The 19,574-nt window shown below is 40.3% G+C and overlaps 1 protein-coding gene across 2 annotated transcripts in view; it reads right to left on the reverse strand.

Annotated features, from left to right (window-relative positions):
- msraa (methionine sulfoxide reductase Aa) overlaps positions 1-19,574 on the reverse strand; it is a 60,139-nt gene that overhangs the window by 2,395 nt on the left and 38,170 nt on the right. For both annotated transcript variants that reach the window (XM_026194169.2, XM_026194168.2), the window contains exons 4-5: positions 19,418-19,522; positions 14,803-14,909 (exon numbers count right to left, since the gene is read on the reverse strand). In XM_026194169.2, the coding sequence (XP_026049954.1) occupies positions 14,803-14,909; positions 19,418-19,522 (212 nt within the window). The remainder of the gene's footprint in view (positions 1-14,802; positions 14,910-19,417; positions 19,523-19,574) is intronic.

Consider the following 19,574-nt stretch of genomic DNA (forward strand, 5'->3'; position numbering starts at 1 on the left):
TTAAGCACTCAGTGCTTCAGAACATTCTGAATGGAAACATACTATAATCCACAGTTTGATTATATGCTCCATATCCTGTGATTTTATGGCTTATGTGGCTTTTTCTACTTGATAATGTTATAAACACAGTGAAATAAAAACACAAATCTTTTAAAAAATCTGTATTTTCTGACATTTGTAATTAATGATATTCAATGAAAAAATGCGACAGTAAAATGTTTTACTCTTGATAGTTTTATTGCTAATATAACATCTAGTCCTTTTACTGAATATTATATTTCTTATTTAAGTACCATGAGCTTCACAGACATATTGATACTTATTGGAAAATAAAGCACTTTGATTCAACATCATGGTAAATGGTAAATGGCCTGTATTTATATAGCGCTTTTACTAGTCCCTAAGGACCCCAAAGCGCTTTACATATCCAGTCATCCACCCATTCACACACTGGTGATGGCAAGCTACATTGTAGCCACAGCCACCCTGGGGCGCACTGACAGAGGCGAGGCTGCCGGACACTGGCGCCACCGGGCCCTCTGACCACCACCAGTAGGCAACGGGTGAAGTGTCTTGCCCAAGGACACAACGACCAAGACTGTCCGAGCCGGGGCTCGAACCGGCAACCTTCCGATTACAAGGCGAACTCCCAACTCTTGAGCCACGATCGCCCCACGCTTCATCAGTGTTTAGCTTGGCGATTGCATCCATCGTCCTTCCCTGCTTTTATTCCCCCATGCAGTGTTTTTGTCATTAGCCAAAGACCCAAAGGCCTCAAATAGGTGACCTGGACCTGAAGCACAGCAGGGTCCTTCTGCTCTGGTCTGAATGCAGTTTCATTGATACTGGGCCTTGACAAGCAACAGCCAGAGTGTAATGGTACAAGATTGGTTTAAATGATTGGGTTACAGTTCCTGAAAGCCATCAATTTATTCTGATTCAGGTTAGTTTGGGCCTTTAAAACCAGGAATTAGAAAAAAAAAACTCATCCCAAAGAAATTCCCAATGACATTTGTGTTTGATAAATTGAAGTCTAGCCTTTAACATTTTGTCATGCGTCTCTTTTTATGTGCTTAGATGAGGAGGGTAGGTTTTCATTAGCCTTGACCCTTTACTGCCAAGTGTATTACATTTGCATACATTTTTAACCTCTTAGCTGTAAAAGGCTGGTGGGGTATTGTTGTCACCCGGCTGGTGGGTGGGCAGGAAGTGTGGACACCCAAATTTGTGAATGCAATAACTCAAGAATGAGGTGAAGGGATGTCACCTGGAATTTTCAAATTCATGTGTCCATCTAGTAGGTTGCTGACGGGTAGCCCTCAGGAATTTATACTGTTAGTACCATACAAACAAGCAATACTGCAGATAGTAATTAATGGCTATCTCCAAGGCCGTCTTACAGGGTTCTTCGGGATGATTTCCAAAGCAGCTGCCAGTTTTATATCACTTGGTAGGAGTCATGTTCCATGTTTTTGAATATGGTTCAGTAAAAAGGTTGTCCATCAACTTGATTTTCATTTTCGGGAAGAAAAAGCAAAACAGGGATAAACTGGCACTCGTGTAGCTCTTTTCTAGGCCACATCAACAGCGAGTTTAGAATCCCAATATACCCAACAAGCATGTCTTTGGGAGGAATCACCACACAGGCACAGGCAGAGCATGCAAATTCCACACTGAACTTTCCAAATAAGGGTTTAAACTCAGAATCTTCTTGCTGGAAGGCAACAGTACTACTAAACCAGATCCAGGTGGTAAGCAGACATTGTGTTGGTATAGCAAAACAAAAGCATCTACTATTTAATGTACTACGTGGTGGTATATGTGCATTAAAATACTTCTCCTTTCAAGTTTCTCCCTGCAGGATACATTCACGGTGCATTCAATTCCATGAATGCTGGAAAAACCAGCATGCTCACAGACTCTACAGCTTGAGATCTCTCATCACGACCACATGACCTTCAGGTTTGTTTGTGCAAGCGGTCAGAAAGGGATTGGCTTAAAAATAGCAGCTGCAAAGGCATCTGCCTGGACACAAGATTACTTTGAATGTGAAATCAGCCAAATTCAAATCAGGTAAGGTTTATGATTTTATGGACATAGTGTCATGACTTTTTTTTTTTATCACATATCTTATATGAGAGAAAATAAAGAAAAACACAATAGTTCATTTAATAGGTCCTTAAGGACTATTCTTTCTAGCAGCTTCTGTCTGAATGGATATATTGGTGCGCTGACATCTACCAGTCGATTACTTTGATGATATGGCAAATAGGTATAATGTGAAGCCCCTGTTTGGACTGCACTTCCAGTTTGAACACAAAGAACTCTTTGGGGAAATACTAAAAAGTTCTCACTTTATTTTTAGTACAAAAACAATCAAACTAAAGCTGCAATTTCACACATTGGTGCCTCTAATACTTAGTGAGAGGTAATTGTTTGCAAACCATTTTAACTTCATTGACGTCAGCACTCGGCAGTTGTTGAAGAAAATGTCAGCAAACATACCCAGAGGGTTTAAGCAGCTTTTATAGCAAAAAACAAAACAAAAACAAAGACACAAAAGATGTGACGCCGGCAAGTTCTGCTCTTAATGCAGTTTGCTCACTGCTGTTTGATTCATTGCTTCCTGTGAAGATTCCCCACCATGACTGCACTGACACCACAATTTAATTTGAGTAAGAAGGGTGGAGGTATAGCACAGCAGCAGTTAGTCAGAACGGGATTCTCTTTTCTGCTGCAGCCATTCGTGATTCAGGCTGGTGAGCTGGATTCACAAGTACAGTAGGCAGGTTTATTTTTAGAAGCTTGTAATTATCTTTTGAGTGTTTATAGTTATGTCATATCAAACATAACATAAGATATATAGGGGTGGGATTCACCACACGATATCGACAGATTGTCTCTGACTGTTTGCTGTCTGATGCTCTCCAGTTTATTTTCTTGCTGTGACTTTCTTCTTTTCTACAGCAAGCTAGTTCAGTTTTCTTCACATTACTGTCACTCATGTGATAAGAGTCACCACAAGGAGTCATGACACAGTCGCTCTGGTCAGTTAAACTGGTGAGATACAAACTAAAAATATCAGTATTTGCTGTCAGTGAAACCAGAGTTTTATGGATAGATTCTACATCAGTACATGCCCCAAAATACGCTTTCATTGACTCCTTTGAAAATCATTTATTTCCCAAGTAATTTGTGACAAAATAACTAGCTGCCTCTCTATCCTATCATTCATACGAACTCAAACTCCACCATCTTGAACTGCAATAAGCACTGGTAGTCCTTGTTCTGCCCTGCATGAACCAGATCTCCACCTGCTCCCGGTTCTTCCAGTTTGGAGCAGACCTCTAAAGCAGAACAAGGACTACCATTGCCAGATGAAGTCCCAGATGGTGGAGTTGGAGTACATCTGACTGCAGGACGAGAACCTCTCTGGGAGAGCAGCTGAATAAAACTGAGCAATCTGCCCAGTGAACCAGCCAGCAGAGAAAAAAACAGAAAGGAAGTGTTATCAGCATCAGAACTTTCAAAATAAGACTACTAAATGAATCGTGAATGGCGTTATTCTTTCACACAGAAGGGGAAAAAAGACTAAAAGAATAATATTAAGTAAGCTATCAAGTATACTTGGTGGGGAAAGACAGGCTCAAGTAAAACCATATTTTGTCACACCTGTACTTACATATATGGATGCATCAAGCTGCAGATTCGGGAAAGTCTGGTTCTTTTACAGTAACCCCAAATATCCTGATTTTAAATCTCAGCCACGTTCAGAAATAAAGGAATTACCTTGAATCAGCAAGTGGAGATCTTGGAATTGTTATTTTACTTACCGAGTGTGAGATTGTATCTCGGCGCCTACAGTAGAATTACAAACACCAAGTGGATTAAAAGCTCTGGCAGCTATCAGCCTCTCAAACTATGTTTTGTTTCTAACACTGCTTCTGTTCTCCACAGGAACAATGTGCACATCAATATTCATGAGTGACTTGCATTGACCATTGGTTGTGGGAGTGTAGTGGGCGGACTATGTGTGAACATTTTGAAGTTGATTGTGATCTGTAAAGGGAGCTGTGTGCTCACAGTTCCATAAATTCGATTTTTTTTTAGGTTCTGACATTTTTTTCAGGAATTCTTACCATGACTTGGCCGTGAGACATGACTGACTGCTGACCGATCACAGTCTGACGTCTTTCGTGACCTTTGTTAAGTGATTGGGAAAGTGTTGCCAGGACAAATGATTCTGTATATGAATATGCAGAATCTGTAGGCAAGAGGCAAATGTTTTGTTCCAGAAGCTTTAAGGGTTGTGTTTGTAGTGGAAGTACTATTGACCAGTTGCCTTTGAGCAGGCTTTGGTCGACTGCTGGCAAACAATCTGTGTTTAGAGAACAAGACAGATGGCATTTGCCAAGATGCATCTGACAACTATTGGCTATCGAATGACAATGATTTAGCTTTTAATTATTTATCTGCATTTGTAAACAATGACCAGTGGGTGGAAATGGAAATCTTGGCCCAGATATCTGCTGGCTACACCGGAAACTGAAAAATTGGCTTCAGCCGAGGGTGACCAGGTGTCCCACTTTATATACAGCATTTTTATTCTTTATCCAACTGCCGAAGGTAAACAAACGCCTCATTAGAAATGTGTGGCTCAAAAAGAGAAGTGTTGATATATGTGGGGATGATGAATGCATCCCTGCTGAAACCCAAACAGAACAGCACAACAAATAACAGATAACAACGTTAACAGTTACTGTGATAGAAAAAGGGATGAACAAATGTAAAAGGACAACACGACCACGTTTCCCCTGAAGTTTCATTCATTCTTGAACACATTAGGAAATTTGCAATCAGATAACTGTTGAATGGAATTGATGCAAAAGACTTTGAAGCGTCAAGTTTTAGTAATCCTCCCACATTTTACCATACAAATATACTCTTTGACAATATCTCAGCCAGCAGCACGGCCCCCCAGAGTGGGCAAGATAAACTACATGAAACAGGAGGAAAACACGGTGGGTGACAGACGGAGCATGATGCCGGCTACTTTCCAGACTTAGTTAAATGGTAACTAAGTCTGGAAAGTTCATTTTTAAGGTGCTTTTCAAAGACATGTAGTCACAAAGCACTGTGCAACAAAACAAACAAACGTCATTAAAGAACCACAAAGAGAAACAAGACAATGAAAACCACCCTGGGGTCCAGTTGGTTCATGTCCTTGCTTTTTGTTGATGTTGTTATATTAATGTTATATATTATTAATTTTGATTTTTGTACTGACACTGTGATACACTACACACTGCAAAACAATTAGCGTTCACATTTAACTCACATGGTAACAATGGTGCTTATGGCTCTTTTTCTGAGCTGGTGTAAGAGCTGTCACTCATACTCTGCTATGGAGACCAGTTGAAAAAGAGAGTCGCTGTTTGTTGTGCGAAAGCGCCGATCAACTATGGGGTTACAAGACAATCCTCCCGTGTGATCTCTGTGGTGAATCTGAACTGTTTGCGATGCAATCTTATCAATAAGTGTGTATATATTTATGTATGCATATATTTATGTGAAATCTTTTTGTAACCATGGTAACATGGTAACCATGAGTTTCAGCACGTCACAACCAGACAGTCAAAAACAGTCAAAGCTGGAGTCTGCTGTGTCTGAATTCTGCACTCAAACTGCTTTACATCATCTCCCTGGTATTATTATAACCTGTGGTTTATGTGGGGTCAAATAATACTAATAGAGCTCACAATGAATCATTTCTGTATGATTTATTTGCAAAACCAAATACATTAGGGGCTTTAAAGTGCAACGAAACCTGAAGCCAATAACCAGATTTTCATTTCTCCACATCAGGTCTTAATGATGCTCGATGACAAACTGTCTAATCAGTGCTACCTGTAAGGCTGTGTGGCTTCCTGTTTACCTCTTGCCTGCTTTGTTAAAATTAAAAATGTTTCCACACATGCACTGCAACCCTGAACTACGCAAGACATTTTCTGAAGGCGCTGTATGTCAACCTGAATCATTTTAGAATCACATTGACACACTTATGTGTGTAATATCACATTACCATGAGCAGAGTAGGAATGTAGTCAGCTGAAATAGTGAGAATTATGGGGGGGAAATGACTTGATCTTTAAGTAAATATAAAATGATAAGATAAGACAAATCTTTATTAACATAGTAGCTTTTTGAAATTTGTACAATTTCCAGCACAGTCAATCATCAAACTATCAGAGTGAACATTGACAGATTTATATGTTTATATAATTTTGTGATAACAGACCTTATCAGCCACTGAAGAATGTATGTTAAAAACATCTTCTGGAATTGTCCATCATGTTTTCAACAAATGAAGCAACAGACAGTTGCATTTTTAGACTTTTTACAGGTTTTGATTACAGTAAAACACCTTACAGTGAATATTAAGGATGCACGGCACCATGAGCTACTTTACAACTTCTGCCAGTTTCAGATGACGAATGACGAAATGAGCATCTGTGGAGAATTTCGAGCAGCCGCTAACTCTGATAGAAGTCACCATCAACCACCACAACCAGCTGTTTCTTATGCGAGCTCGGAAGTTTCTGTTGTGGTTTAACTACACTTCGAACATCTGTTTTCGTTTTCATTCGGAAATGGGTGCTATTGAGGGAATTGTAAATATCATAACTGATCAATCAGCATGCATTAGGCAGAATGCTGGTGTTTTATACGCAAAGCTGGCTTCACTGTAAGAAAAACTAAATGGGCATGAGGTTGTTTTATTTCAAATCAGAAACACTTATATTGTAATTATGAAAACTCAAATAAAATATGGGCTATTTTCTGTAGAAACATGTAAATAATTACTTTAGCCATTTAGCTCCATTTACTCCTACTCATTGAGCATGGGCTCTATAGCTCTATAGCACCCCCTGCTGAACCCCAAATGGGATTAATGGAAGTGTAATGGCTCTCCTAGAATGGCTCTGGTTAGACAAAGCAATCACCATCAGATGAGGATGAGGTCAACATGTCCTGCTTCCTGCACACTTCACGTAAACCATGGACGATATCCTTTTTGTGCTCCATGAGAGGAAGATAAACCTCATAAAGACCTAAATCTCCTTCTAAGTAACCTTCTATCATGACTCATTGTGATATGTTCTTTTCATGATCTGCTGGTTGAATTTTTTTAAAGTCGCTTTTCAAGCCAACTGTGATTATTTAACACGCACACACACAAAAAGGCAAGCTTTCATCTGAGATAATAAACACTGGTTACTGGACAAAAATATGCATGCTAACAATAACTCGAGGAGGAAACCTGTAATACCCAAAATGGCTGCATTCTCCATTATGCTGCTGTAGTGGCATCTTTAACTGTGTTTCATTGCATTTGTTTGTGCTGGTCCTGCTGCTGTTAGCAGCCTGCTATAAATGCATAATTCACATCCATTAATTTGCATGTCAGAGAAGTAGATTGCTCATTTGGAATGCAAATACCTTGACTGCTCTGGTAAAGCAGGAAAACGTGAACAACACTGATAAGCACCCATGAAACAGAGAGAGGAATGAAAAAAGGTGAAGCTGGCATGTTAAAAGAACTAGAAAGGGATTTCATAGACAAAGAAGAAATGGAAAGAAAAGGAAATAGGAAAGGGGAAAACAGCTATTTTGTGTTCAGAAGTGGATATATGAATGTTCATGAAAAGAAAATGTAGCCAGAGAGGTGCATCAAGAGAGAAAGAGGTGCCAGAACAATGAGTACAAACTGCTTTAGCACCCATGCTTGCACCCACAGTCCGAGCACACATTATTACATAAAGCGAGCATGCAAGTGTGCGCGGGTACACACACACACACACACCACTTCCACCTGCCATTTTAGACGCAGTGCACACCCTAATGATGGGTAGGAGGCAAGAAAAGAAAGGGGAGGCTCCTTTCATGCTTTCAACCACCAGCCGCCTGCAAGGTAATTTACTGCAGTGCTGTTGTACCTTACACACACATATATACACACCAAATTCCCCAATCACTCTCTGTGTGAACAATACAATCAAGCCAGGCAGCGAAGCGAAAGTAGTCAATACCCTGACACCAAATTAACCAGATTCTTTCTTCTCTTTTAACCCTCTCATCTCTCTTTATCACCAGTCCTGGCCTAAACTTTATCTCCGCATTGCTCTCCCCTCTACATTTTTTATACTTGCACGTGTAGAATAAGGCAATAAACATTCAGTTTGTGTCTGAAAGGCACGTCCTGGGAAATTCCTCAGTGCTGTGATGCAGTTTGCATTCTCGCTTTGTTTGAAAGAAGAGAGAAAAAGTAGGCGGTTGGCGTGAGCATCCACAGCCACTGTGGATGCAGAGACAAAGACTTTAACAAGATTTTTTTTTTTTTGGTGGGGGGGGCATAAATTTATAAATATTTTAAAGACAGCACTGTACCATTGCGTGCCAATTTAATGCACAGAGGTAAACACTGGAATACGATGCATCTACTATCTCAAAATGAGGAGGGGGGAAAAAGACACTAAATAATTCAAATTTAGCCTGATTTTTGGCAGGGGAATGCTTAAACTTAAAACTGTTGCAGCTTTATGTAAAACATTACATATGGAGGACTGCAGACCCAATACCTAACCTTCAGTGTATGTATACGTGTGTGTGCGTTATTTTGCAACTAAAGGGATTTTCGTGGAGGACAGATTTAAGACCCAGATGGTTTGGCATGGAGTCTGTTTGCTATAGGCCAACTGCTTGCACACACACACACACACGCACGCACACACAGATGGGAGAGGTGGGGTGGCCAATCTGGTGAGAAAAAAAATGAGAGAGGAAACAAAACCTAAAAGAGATTTTTATAGAGGAATCTATCCATCCATCAAATGTCTCTGTAATTACTCGACAATGTAAATGGAGGGAGGAAGTAAAAAATAATATAAAAATGCTATTAATAAGACATGTTATTAAAACAGGGCTTTTTGAGAGCCTAAGAAATACTTCACATAATGAAATAAAATACAGGAAACAATAACCTGAAACATATATTACAGGGCAGGTGAAGTTTAAGTTTAATATCAACATTGAGTATAGTCTTGGATGTGTAAGGAGTTCTGAAGGAATTGGGGAAAGCCATGATGAAAAGTCACAACAGGTCTTGTGCTTAGTGCTGCAGCAGAGAGAAATTTCCCACCCAGCAAAAGCGTGTCTATAAAGGACAACTTTGTTAACATCTGGTTCAAACTAAAGGGTGAAAAAACATCGTCTCCCAATGACACAGATGAAATATCTGCCTCCTCAACACTTCTGCAAAATCATGTGACAGCCAGCACGACCTAACGCACATTCTTGTTGCTGTGAAGTAACAGTGCTAACCACTGCACCACCATGCCACCTCAGCATCTGAGAACAAGAGCTTTTCAGTGTCACAGAGGCTCAAACAGGTAAGTTCACCATGCAAGACACAGAAACGTAATCCTATGAGAAACATAATTTATATCTATATATATGTAAATGGTGAAACCAAATGTTTTCTTAAAAATATATTCCTGGCTGGGATGTTGTGTGGCTGTCTGATTTTAACCATTTCACAGTCAAATAAAATGTCAATCCAAATGGTTAATTTTTTAAATCCAAAGATGTCTAAAACACATTTACATTTTTGGAAGAAGCGGGTGCTGAGAAAAAGGTCACACAGCAACAGATAAGAAAGAGCTTCTGGACATAAGTGGAGTGTGTAACACATTAATGCCGTGGCAGACGGCTACATTTTGATATATCTGTGTATTAGTGGAAGTGTTGGCATCGAGGTTTTTGTTTCCCGCCTTGCCAGGTGGGGGTTGTATTTATTCACACACAAGTTTGCAAACCTATGTTTGAGCATTCGAAACAAAGAAGTTAGCTTGGGAATAAAACAAGGAGACCTCACCATAGTTTTATCTCTTTTAACAAGGACATGCCCATTGTATTAGATCTGCAAAGAAAAATGCATCATATACATATTATCTTGAATGCAATTGTGTAATATCGAAGAGGGAGTCACATTAAATCACAGCCAACTGCATTTTCCCACTGGTTCTGCATCCCTCTGGAATCCATGAAATATTAGGATCTAAAACTTGTGTTTATAACATCTGGCATACAACAAATCTTACATGTGTGAAATATCCATAAGCTGCTCTAGTGATTCTGTTTGACTCGAGTGAATATTTGCAATAATGTGCTAAAAGCCTGCAGGCAAACAAGTCACCATCTACCTGTTTGTCACTCACCTACAATGTCTGTCCATTGTTAAAAATGGTGACTCAATTTCCACAAAATAAATAAATAAAAAGTGGGCTGGCTGGGTCTTCAGCCCATAATAAGATTTTTTTTTCTCTAGTGGAAAACCACTTGACAAAAACTTCATTTCATTTTGTTATGTGCCTCCAGCCTCACTCCAGCAAATGTTTTGATGAAAGTTGAACCATTTTCCACTCATATCTGGATCAATTTGCATCCTGCCCAGTAAAATCCTCATTTAACTGAATCTTTGCAACGACTCTGTTATCTTATTCAACACACACTGACTGTACAGAATGGTAAGGAAATACATAGTGATCACATTTTGATTTATTATTCAAATGGACACAAAAATGTTTTTATTGCACCGTCGTGTAAAAACAACACTAATTTCTGCTTTTGAAAAACTATACAGCCGGTAAGTTCACTATGTTCCTGAAGCCTTTGTTACTCACCATGTTTATTGTATACATAACTTTGGTGACTGGTTAGTGATTTCAATGTGTCCTTGGTTAACCTCGCTGGCCATAAAGCCAAAGCATTTCCAAACAACTGATGACGATCTGCTTTGAGGGACAAACTCGCCGCCTCTTGTCGTTCCAGACATTTGAGTTTTGTTGTATATCTGTTGTTTGATGTCGTGTTCCTGATTGCGGAAACTTTATGCTGCAGGATGCAGGGAACCACTGTGGTTAACACGTTAGATCTGCAGTCTATTGGCAGAGCATGCATTTTGAATATTACTCGATCGTGTTCACTTAATTGTGGAAAGCCAAAGTCTTGATCAAGATTCAAATTCAATTAATCGTACGGCCCAAGTGTGCCTGTCTCTTGCAGCCCTGTCTCGTCTTGTCCAGCTGCATTTTATCAGCCTGCTATACAAAAATCTAAATCAGTTATTAATTTATATGCAATTATTTTTTCTTTCTTATAGATCCCGTGTTTTTCAGCTAAGTGTCTGAAGATATGTGACAGCAATACTGTCAATTCTGCCCTTTTATCAGCCCTTACAGACATTAAATAGGTTTACTTTACAGTGGGGCAAAAAAGTATTTAGTCAGCCACCGATTGTGCAAGTTCCCCCACCTAAAATGATGACAGAGGTCAGTAATTTGCACCAGAGGTACACTTCAACTGTGAGAGACAGAATGTGAAAAAAAAAAAATCCATGAATCCACATGGTAGGATTTGTAAAGAATTTATTCGTAAATCAGGGTGGAAAATAAGTATTTGGTCAATGACAAAAATACAACTCAATACTTTGTAACATAACCTTTGTTGGCAATAACAGAGGTCAAACGTTTACTATAGGTCTTTACCAGGTTTGCACACACAGTAGCTGGTATTTTGGCCCATTCCTCCATGCAGATCTTCTCGAGAGCAGTGATGTTTTGGGGCTGTCGCCGAGCAACACGGACTTTCAACTCCCGCCACAGATTTTCTATGGAGTTGAGGTCTGGAGACTGGCTAGGCCACTCCAGGACTTTCAAATGCTTCTTACGGAGCCACTCCTTTGTTGCCCGGGCGGTGTGTTTTGGATCATTGTCATGTTGGAAGACCCAGCCTCGTTTCATCTTCAAAGTTCTCACTGATGGAAGGAGGTTTTGGCTCAAAATCTCACGATACATGGCCCCATTCATTCTGTCCTTAACACGGATCAGTCGTCCTGTCCCCTTGGCAGAAAAACAGCCCCATAGCATGATGTTTCCACCCCCATGCTTCACAGTAGGTATGGTGTTCTTGGGATGCAACTCAGTATTCTTCTTCCTCCAAACACGACGAGTTGAGTTTATACCAAAAAGTTCTACTTTGGTTTCATCTGACCACATGACATTCTCCCAATCCTCTGCTGTATCATCCATGTGCTCTCTGGCAAACTTCAGACGGGCCTGGACATGCACTGGCTTCAGCAGCGGAACACGTCTGGCACTGCGGGATTTGATTCCCTGCCGTTGTAGTGTGTTACTGATGGTGACCTTTGTTACTTTGGTCCCAGCTCTCTGCAGGTCATTCACCAGGTCCGCCCGTGTGGTTCTGGGATCTTTGCTCACCGTTCTCATGATCATTTTGACCCCACGGGATGAGATCTTGCGTGGAGCCCCAGATCGAGGGAGATTATCAGTGGTCTTGTATGTCTTCCATTTTCTGATGATTGCTCCCACAGTTGATTTTTTCACACCAAGCTGCTTGCCTATTGTAGATTCACTCTTCCCAGTCTGGTGCAGGTCTACAATACTTTTCCTGGTGTCCTTCGAAAGCTCTTTGGTCTTGGCCATGGCGGAGTTTGGAGTCTGACTGTTTGAGGCTGTGGACAGGTGTCTTTTATACAGATGATGAGTTCAAACAGGTGCCATTCATACAGGTAACGAGTGGGGGACAGAAAAGCTTCTTACAGAAGACGTTACAGGTCTGTGAGAGCCAGAGATTTTCCTTGTTTGAGGTGACCAAATACTTATTTTCCACCCTGATTTACGAATAAATTCTTTACAAATCCTACCATGTGGATTCATGGATTTTTTTTTCACATTCTGTCTCTCACAGTTGAAGTGTACCTCTGGTGCAAATTACTGACCTCTGTCATCATTTTAAGTGGGGGAACTTGCACAATCGGTGGCTGACTAAATACTTTTTTGCCCCACTGTACTTTGTTATGACCTCGAATTCCAGCGTTCACCTAATGGGACTCAACTCCTAACATTTAAACTCAGCGCTCTGTGAAACAAAACATTAATTTAAAAGAAAAAAAATTCTATCAGTTGACAACCTCTTACATTTGTTTTCAGCTCAGCAAGCTTCAACTATTACTCCAGTTAATGCTAAATGTCCAGTAAATATAACACAAGATACATTTTATGATTATCTTCAACTCAAGATGCTTTTGGGGAAAAGCTGCCTAAGAAAACTGGTACAAACACAATTTCTGACATGAAACAATAAAGACAATCACATTGGCCTTCTCTGTGTATGGACGAAGCTTAACTTCGGGACAATTTAGTATCATTACATGTCCATTAGTTGATGTTTTTCAGTTGTTATGGTAAGAGTAGGGTTCATCCCCCACCTCTCACCATGTTCCCAATCCACTCTGATGTCTTAGGCTCTCTACTGGGTTGTTGTTAATTAATGCTCCCACATTATTACTTCCCCCTTCTGCTGGACGAGCTGTTTTTGATATTCATGTTACACGCACAAAGCCACAGCATAACCAGAACCATTATGAAACCCCAACGACTGCACTCCATTCAGCCCATTCAAGTGCTTGATTCTGAGACAAATTCTGCTGAGAGAAAAAACAAAAGGTTTCCGAAAGAAAAGGAAGGGCAAACAGGGTGAAAAAAGGCCTTTAATGAAGACCAGACTACACTAGAATAGAATAGAGTAGAATAAAGTAACCTCTTCTTCGTCAGTTTCCATGGCAACAAGCCCTTTGGTGGGATGGTGGTGGAGAAGCCTCAGCAGGAGCGTTTGAGAGAGGCAGCGTGTGAACATCTTCTGTGTGTGCAGACTTTAAAAGCATATGGAAATATATGGAGAATGCTGCATGTACACACCGACAGGTCCATTATGTTTCAGTATTCACACACTGTAGTCAAAAGTCTCTGATACAGACGGCAAGAAAGAGGGCTGAGAAGCAGAGGGGGATGCTGGTAAATGGAAGTTAGTAACAAGGAGGAAGAAAAAAGAATCCAAATGGAGGATGAGGAGACAAAGGGTGCGCTTACATGGATGCAGGGCTTTACTGGCTTTACATCATATGCTGGAGGGTTTCTTTTAATGAATGCATAAAAAATTGAAATGTTTCTGTTTCTTCATATCTGTGCAGGAATACGAATACAAATGGTTAATCTGACTAGTTTGTGTTGATCTCAGCCACAATCCCGGCAGATCAGCTCATTTCAGTGCAAGCACACAGCAGCTGACAACTCATGGCTGATGAGATGCTTCTACACATCCAGTTATCAAATCTCACCTATACCATGTTGCTTAAGCTGTTACTATAGTTATTATGCATCTGCAATCCTCTTTGCAACCCACTTCAACAAACATTCTGACATAATCAGTGTTATATATAGCCATTGATCTGCCATTGATCTGCTCTGTCTGCCTTTGGCTTTCCATGGAAGCACATGGAAGGAGAACAAGCTAACAGAGACTTGAGACTTGAGCATTGTGGGCATGAGAAGTAGAGTAGTTTTTATATAGACAACCAGAGGAGTCACCACCTGCTGACCATAAGACCATTTAAGACTTTTACTTTTAGTTCCAGATATGCTTGAAATAAAGTCTGTTGTTTCACTTTACATATTGGGAAACGGGCCTCTAGTCACTATCTATCCCATATTTATGGGATGTCTCTCCGTGCAGCCTTTTTCATCATTTAGCATATTTGGGTTTTTTTCAAATCCAGAATAAAGGCTTCTGAAATCAGCATATGATGTTTAAAGGCAAAGAGACAAAAACAAGGCATTTAAAATCACCCAGTCATAAAAACAAATGACAGATATATTCGTGTACCTTCTGGTATTGCTCTTTGGAGGCCAGAGCTTCCTCAAGCTGCTGCTTTGTGTAGGTGTAGATGGCAGAGCGGTATGTCGTCCCAATATCGTTCCCCTGACGCATCCCTGCACAAAAACAGACACGCAAAAAAAAACAGACCAAAAAAATAAATACAAAAATCAAGATTTGACGATTTCAGCTGATGCGAGGTGCCGTTGTCCTCAGTTCTTGGCAGAGGGAACGTCACATCATCTGAAAACAACAGCTGACAACATTTCCAAAAATATGACTTGTCTGTCTTGGTGGAACTGAATGCTGTTTTTGACTGATTTGATCATCTCGCCGTGCATCCTTTCATCATTTAACTGTCATCTTGTCAGCCTGTCGACAACCGCGTCTGGTTAACTCAAAGGTTTCTAATGATGGCAATGTGTGTGGGTCAATCTGTGACGCACACGCAGGTGCAGACATTTATGTTCCAATGTGACTGAAGATATTTCATCCACCTACTGACAGCAAATATCATCAGCTTTACCTGCACCTGCGCTGCTGACATTGGCATGCATAACAAATCTAAATCAGTACATTAAATGTGTTTATCGGGAAGTTTTATGTGAAGGGATTGCCTAAACATGTTATGCCTCTCATTCAAAGCAGCAGCAGACAAAAAATGACATGTTTCAAACTAATTCAAACTAATGCTGGAGCAGCTTTTTCAGGACCCTGTGGCTCTGAAGGGTCTCGTTTATTTAGACGTGACTCACAGTTGCAGCCAGTACAAAGATAACAGATGCATTTAAAAACATATTATAGAAATTATAGAGTTACAGAAATATAAAGGAACAAGCCTGTATACATGGAAATGTGACTCCTAAAGTGCATTTACATGAGTTATTTTAACATTTAGACCCTTCTGCCAAAACGACAGGATAAAGTTAATAGTAAATAATTAAATGTGATGATCATAACAAAAAAAACAAGAGGGATGTTAGATTATCAAGGAGACTGCTGTGTCTCTATAAACAGCAACACTGAGGACCACATAAAGCAAGCATGGAAAAACACCAGCTGCAGCAGCTCCCATTTTTCTCTCAATAAGATGAGGATCATTACAGAAATATGACCTTTTACATGCTTCATTACTTTTCAGTATGTTGACATATTATAATATCTTTTTGTTGTAATGTATGTTAGATAAAATAACATTTATCCTATATGTGAATGAATGAAAACCTGTTTCTGAAAACTGTAATTTTTTTTGATACTGTGGGAAGAATTTACACTATTTTGTGGTGGGGTGATAAAAAGAGAGGACAAAAGCACTTAGCTTGCTACACATTATATCTAAAGGAGTTGCAGGGCCATGGAATTAGGGATGGGTATCGAAACCCGGTTCTTGTTGAGAACCGGTTCCCACTGTTTCAATTCCTTGGAATTGTTTGCCATTTTTGCAAACGATTCCCTTATCGATTCCAGTCGCCCCGAATGATGTCACCACGTTGCGGAGCGTCATTTACCTGGCAGGGAACACGGCGCCTAAGCGGCTCAAACGCTCAAAAGTTTGGTTATACTTTACGAGAACGGATGACAACAGGGCGACTTGCAATACTTGCAAAGTAGATATTTCCTTTAAGGGAGGAAACACTACGAATATGCAAAAACATTTGCTCACAAAACACACGATAACCTTAAATGAATGTCGTGTTTTTAATTCCGCTCTGGACTCGTGAATCTCAACCCAGCAGCAGCGGTAACGTCTGCACGTCCTCTCCCGTTAATGCGGCAGGTAAATAACCAACTAACAGTGCATATTATGTTAGCGCGATCTGCCTTATTACAAAACCTGCCATTACTATGCATTTAGGTGACCATGATGAGAGAGACAGAGTCTGGCTGGCTCAGATGCTGGCAGTTCTCGCTGCAGTCTACCGTAGCGTCTCCTTTCAGGCCAGGATAGACGAATGTCACCGAGCAGTGACTAAGTTTGTGGTAAAAGGCTTGCACCCATTTGCCACAGCAGATGCCCCCGATTTGTTATTGCTACAGAAGAATATTTATTTTATTATTTTACATTCACAATTTTTGAAGAGCCGTGGGCTGTGGATCTCTTAAGATCTCACTGCTGGGTTTGTAAGGCCATGTTACTCCTAAGTTTCTATCTTGTTCAAAGAGAAGATATAAAACAAAGTTCTAAGCTAATTGACCTTAGTGTTCTCCTTTTTAAAAAAGAATCGATAAGAGAATCGATAAAGAATCGAATCGTTAAACAGAATCGGAATCGTGAAAATCTTATCAATACCCATCCCTACATGGAATACATGCCACGAAACTCATGGTGCACGATTTTCTGCTGATGTTGTAACAACCGTAATTACAACATAGCACCACTAGGGAACTTCCCTTTATTATAGTAGGAGGGGAGACCCCTAGAGTTGTGCATGGCCCGTAGCATTACCGACAGCCAATCACATTCATCTCTTCACTGTTGTTGTAATGGACTAACCGACTCCAGGACCTGTATGACCGTAGAGTCGACAGCTATGGATTAGTGGTCTACCTACCTGACTAGCCACTAAGTTATCTGGTTAACTTCCAGACTGCACACCCGCTAGACCTGCTAGCTGCTCCTCCCTCCCCAGATTTCCATTACAATGTTAACGCCAGAGTTAGCGGAGTTACCGCAGTCAGCAAAGCATTGTCGACTTTTACACACTATGAACCTTAGCACTCGATGACCCAGCTGGTGGGTCCTAGACGCTTTCATTTTCAGTTGATAGTGGAATATCTAGGAGGGAAGAAATATCCTGAACTGGCTTGGTGCAGCTGTGGCATCCTATTACAGTACCACACACAACCCAATATTCCACAAATGTTTGTAAGGGCAGACTACACGGTTAGGCTCTTGATTTTATACACGTGTGGAAATGGGACCAAAAACAGCTGAATTCAAAGATTAAGATGTGTGCCCTGATTCTTTTGTTCGGTAGTGCAGGGTGATGTCATTTGTTGCAGAACTGAAGTGGTTCTATTGATTTGCTTTGCTTGCACTGAAAAGTCAAGAAAAGTTCAAGCGTCAGCCAATCACTTTCTTTCTCTTAGCCAAGTCAGTGTCACGGGTGGGGGGTTGGGATCTATCCCAGCTGCCACAGGGCAAGCAGTGGGATACACCCTGGACCGGTTGCCAGTCTGTCTCCGGGCTAACACACAAAATCACCAATTAATCTAACTCTACAAACTATATTTCTCGGGACTGTGAGGAAGATAGAGTACCCAGGGAATTCACAGAGAGAACATGCAAACCGGCCCAATGCTGGATTCGAAACCAGGCCCTTCTTGCAGTGAGGCAACAGTGCTAACCACTGCACTACCACAAAGGTAACCAGAACCAGAAATAGCTGCTTCTGCAGTTCACCATCAGAAAGAAGGAGAAGCCAATCACTGAAGTGAGTAATCATACTTTACTACATGAAAAGATTAGCACGTGGCAGTGAGCCTGTGTCATGTTATTTGCTCATGTAAGCTTAGTTAGGTTTCATTGTGAGTGATTGGTTGCTGTCTCTATAGTGAAAACGAAGTCCCAAGTTCGGTTAAATGGGAAGGGCATCTGGTGTAAAATCTTTGTCAAATTAAACATGTGGATGATCTTTAATTGGAAACAGACATTTTGAAGATGACACTGACACTGGAGATGAGGAGAAAGACTTTATGAAATAAACTAGCACCGTAATTGTCGGGCTATAAGCCGCTACTTTTTGCACAAGCTTTGAACCCTGCAGCTTTTAGTCAGGTGCGGCTTTTCTATGGATTGTCCATAATTTTTGTGATATCGTAAGACGATTTGTTTTGTTTGTTCCGCTGTTGTATGTACAAAACAGGATTTTCCCCTGATTTTAGCTTGTGCGGCTAATATTCAGGTGCGCTTTGTAGTCCAGGAAATACGGTATTCCTACTTTACACTTACTCGGAGGTGAATGTAAAGTAGGTTAAACCAGCTAAATGCAAAAGGGTGGATAATTTCTGGTAATGCAAATGTACTCTGTTACATTTCTCAGGAGGTAGCTGAAAATGTAATATATTATTTATACTAGAAGTAATGTAATGCAATGTAACAAGTTAAAAAATAACATTAAAACTAAGCTTTAAGAAGTTGGCAAATAGCAGCTAACAGTTGAGCCAGCCTGAAAAAACTGAGTCTGTAATTTTGAAACAATGAGCCTAAAACATGCTTTTGTTTCAAAAGGCTTTATTAGCTGTTTTTTTTCTGTTGCCATCTTTAAACCAAACACTTTTCTTTCTTTTTTTCTCATCAGTTTTATCCTCATAATAGTTCCCTAATGGTATTCTAAGATACATACGATGATAGATGATGCTTCCTGTTCTCACTCAGTTTAATAAAATCTTGAATGTATTACAAACTGATATTACTGTTAGTGCGGGTTAATAGAATTTCCTGGTGAAAATCAGAAGAAAATGAAGCATAATGGGGAAAAGGTAAGAAGAAAAATTACACTTTTCAGTATTCACTGCATTAGCCACTTTTTCATTCTGTTTATCAGTTTTTAAAAAAAAAAAAAAAAAAACTCAGTGTTTTCCTTTGGGGCCAAAGTAATGAGTTTGTTGGTGAATGATGTACCTTGAGTTGGGTTGTGGCTTTCCCAGAAGACTTTGAGGAGACTGGCAAAGCTGATCTGCTCTGGTTGGAAGACAACTCTGACCACCTCAGCGTGGCCTGTCCTGCCTGCAAAATACAACATTTGTGAGCAGATGAATGATACGGAAAGGTACAGCGT

The sequence above is a fragment of the Astatotilapia calliptera genome, chromosome 15 (assembly GCF_964374335.1).
Source record: "Astatotilapia calliptera chromosome 15, fAstCal68.1, whole genome shotgun sequence".
Lineage (NCBI taxonomy): Eukaryota > Metazoa > Chordata > Actinopteri > Cichliformes > Cichlidae > Astatotilapia > Astatotilapia calliptera.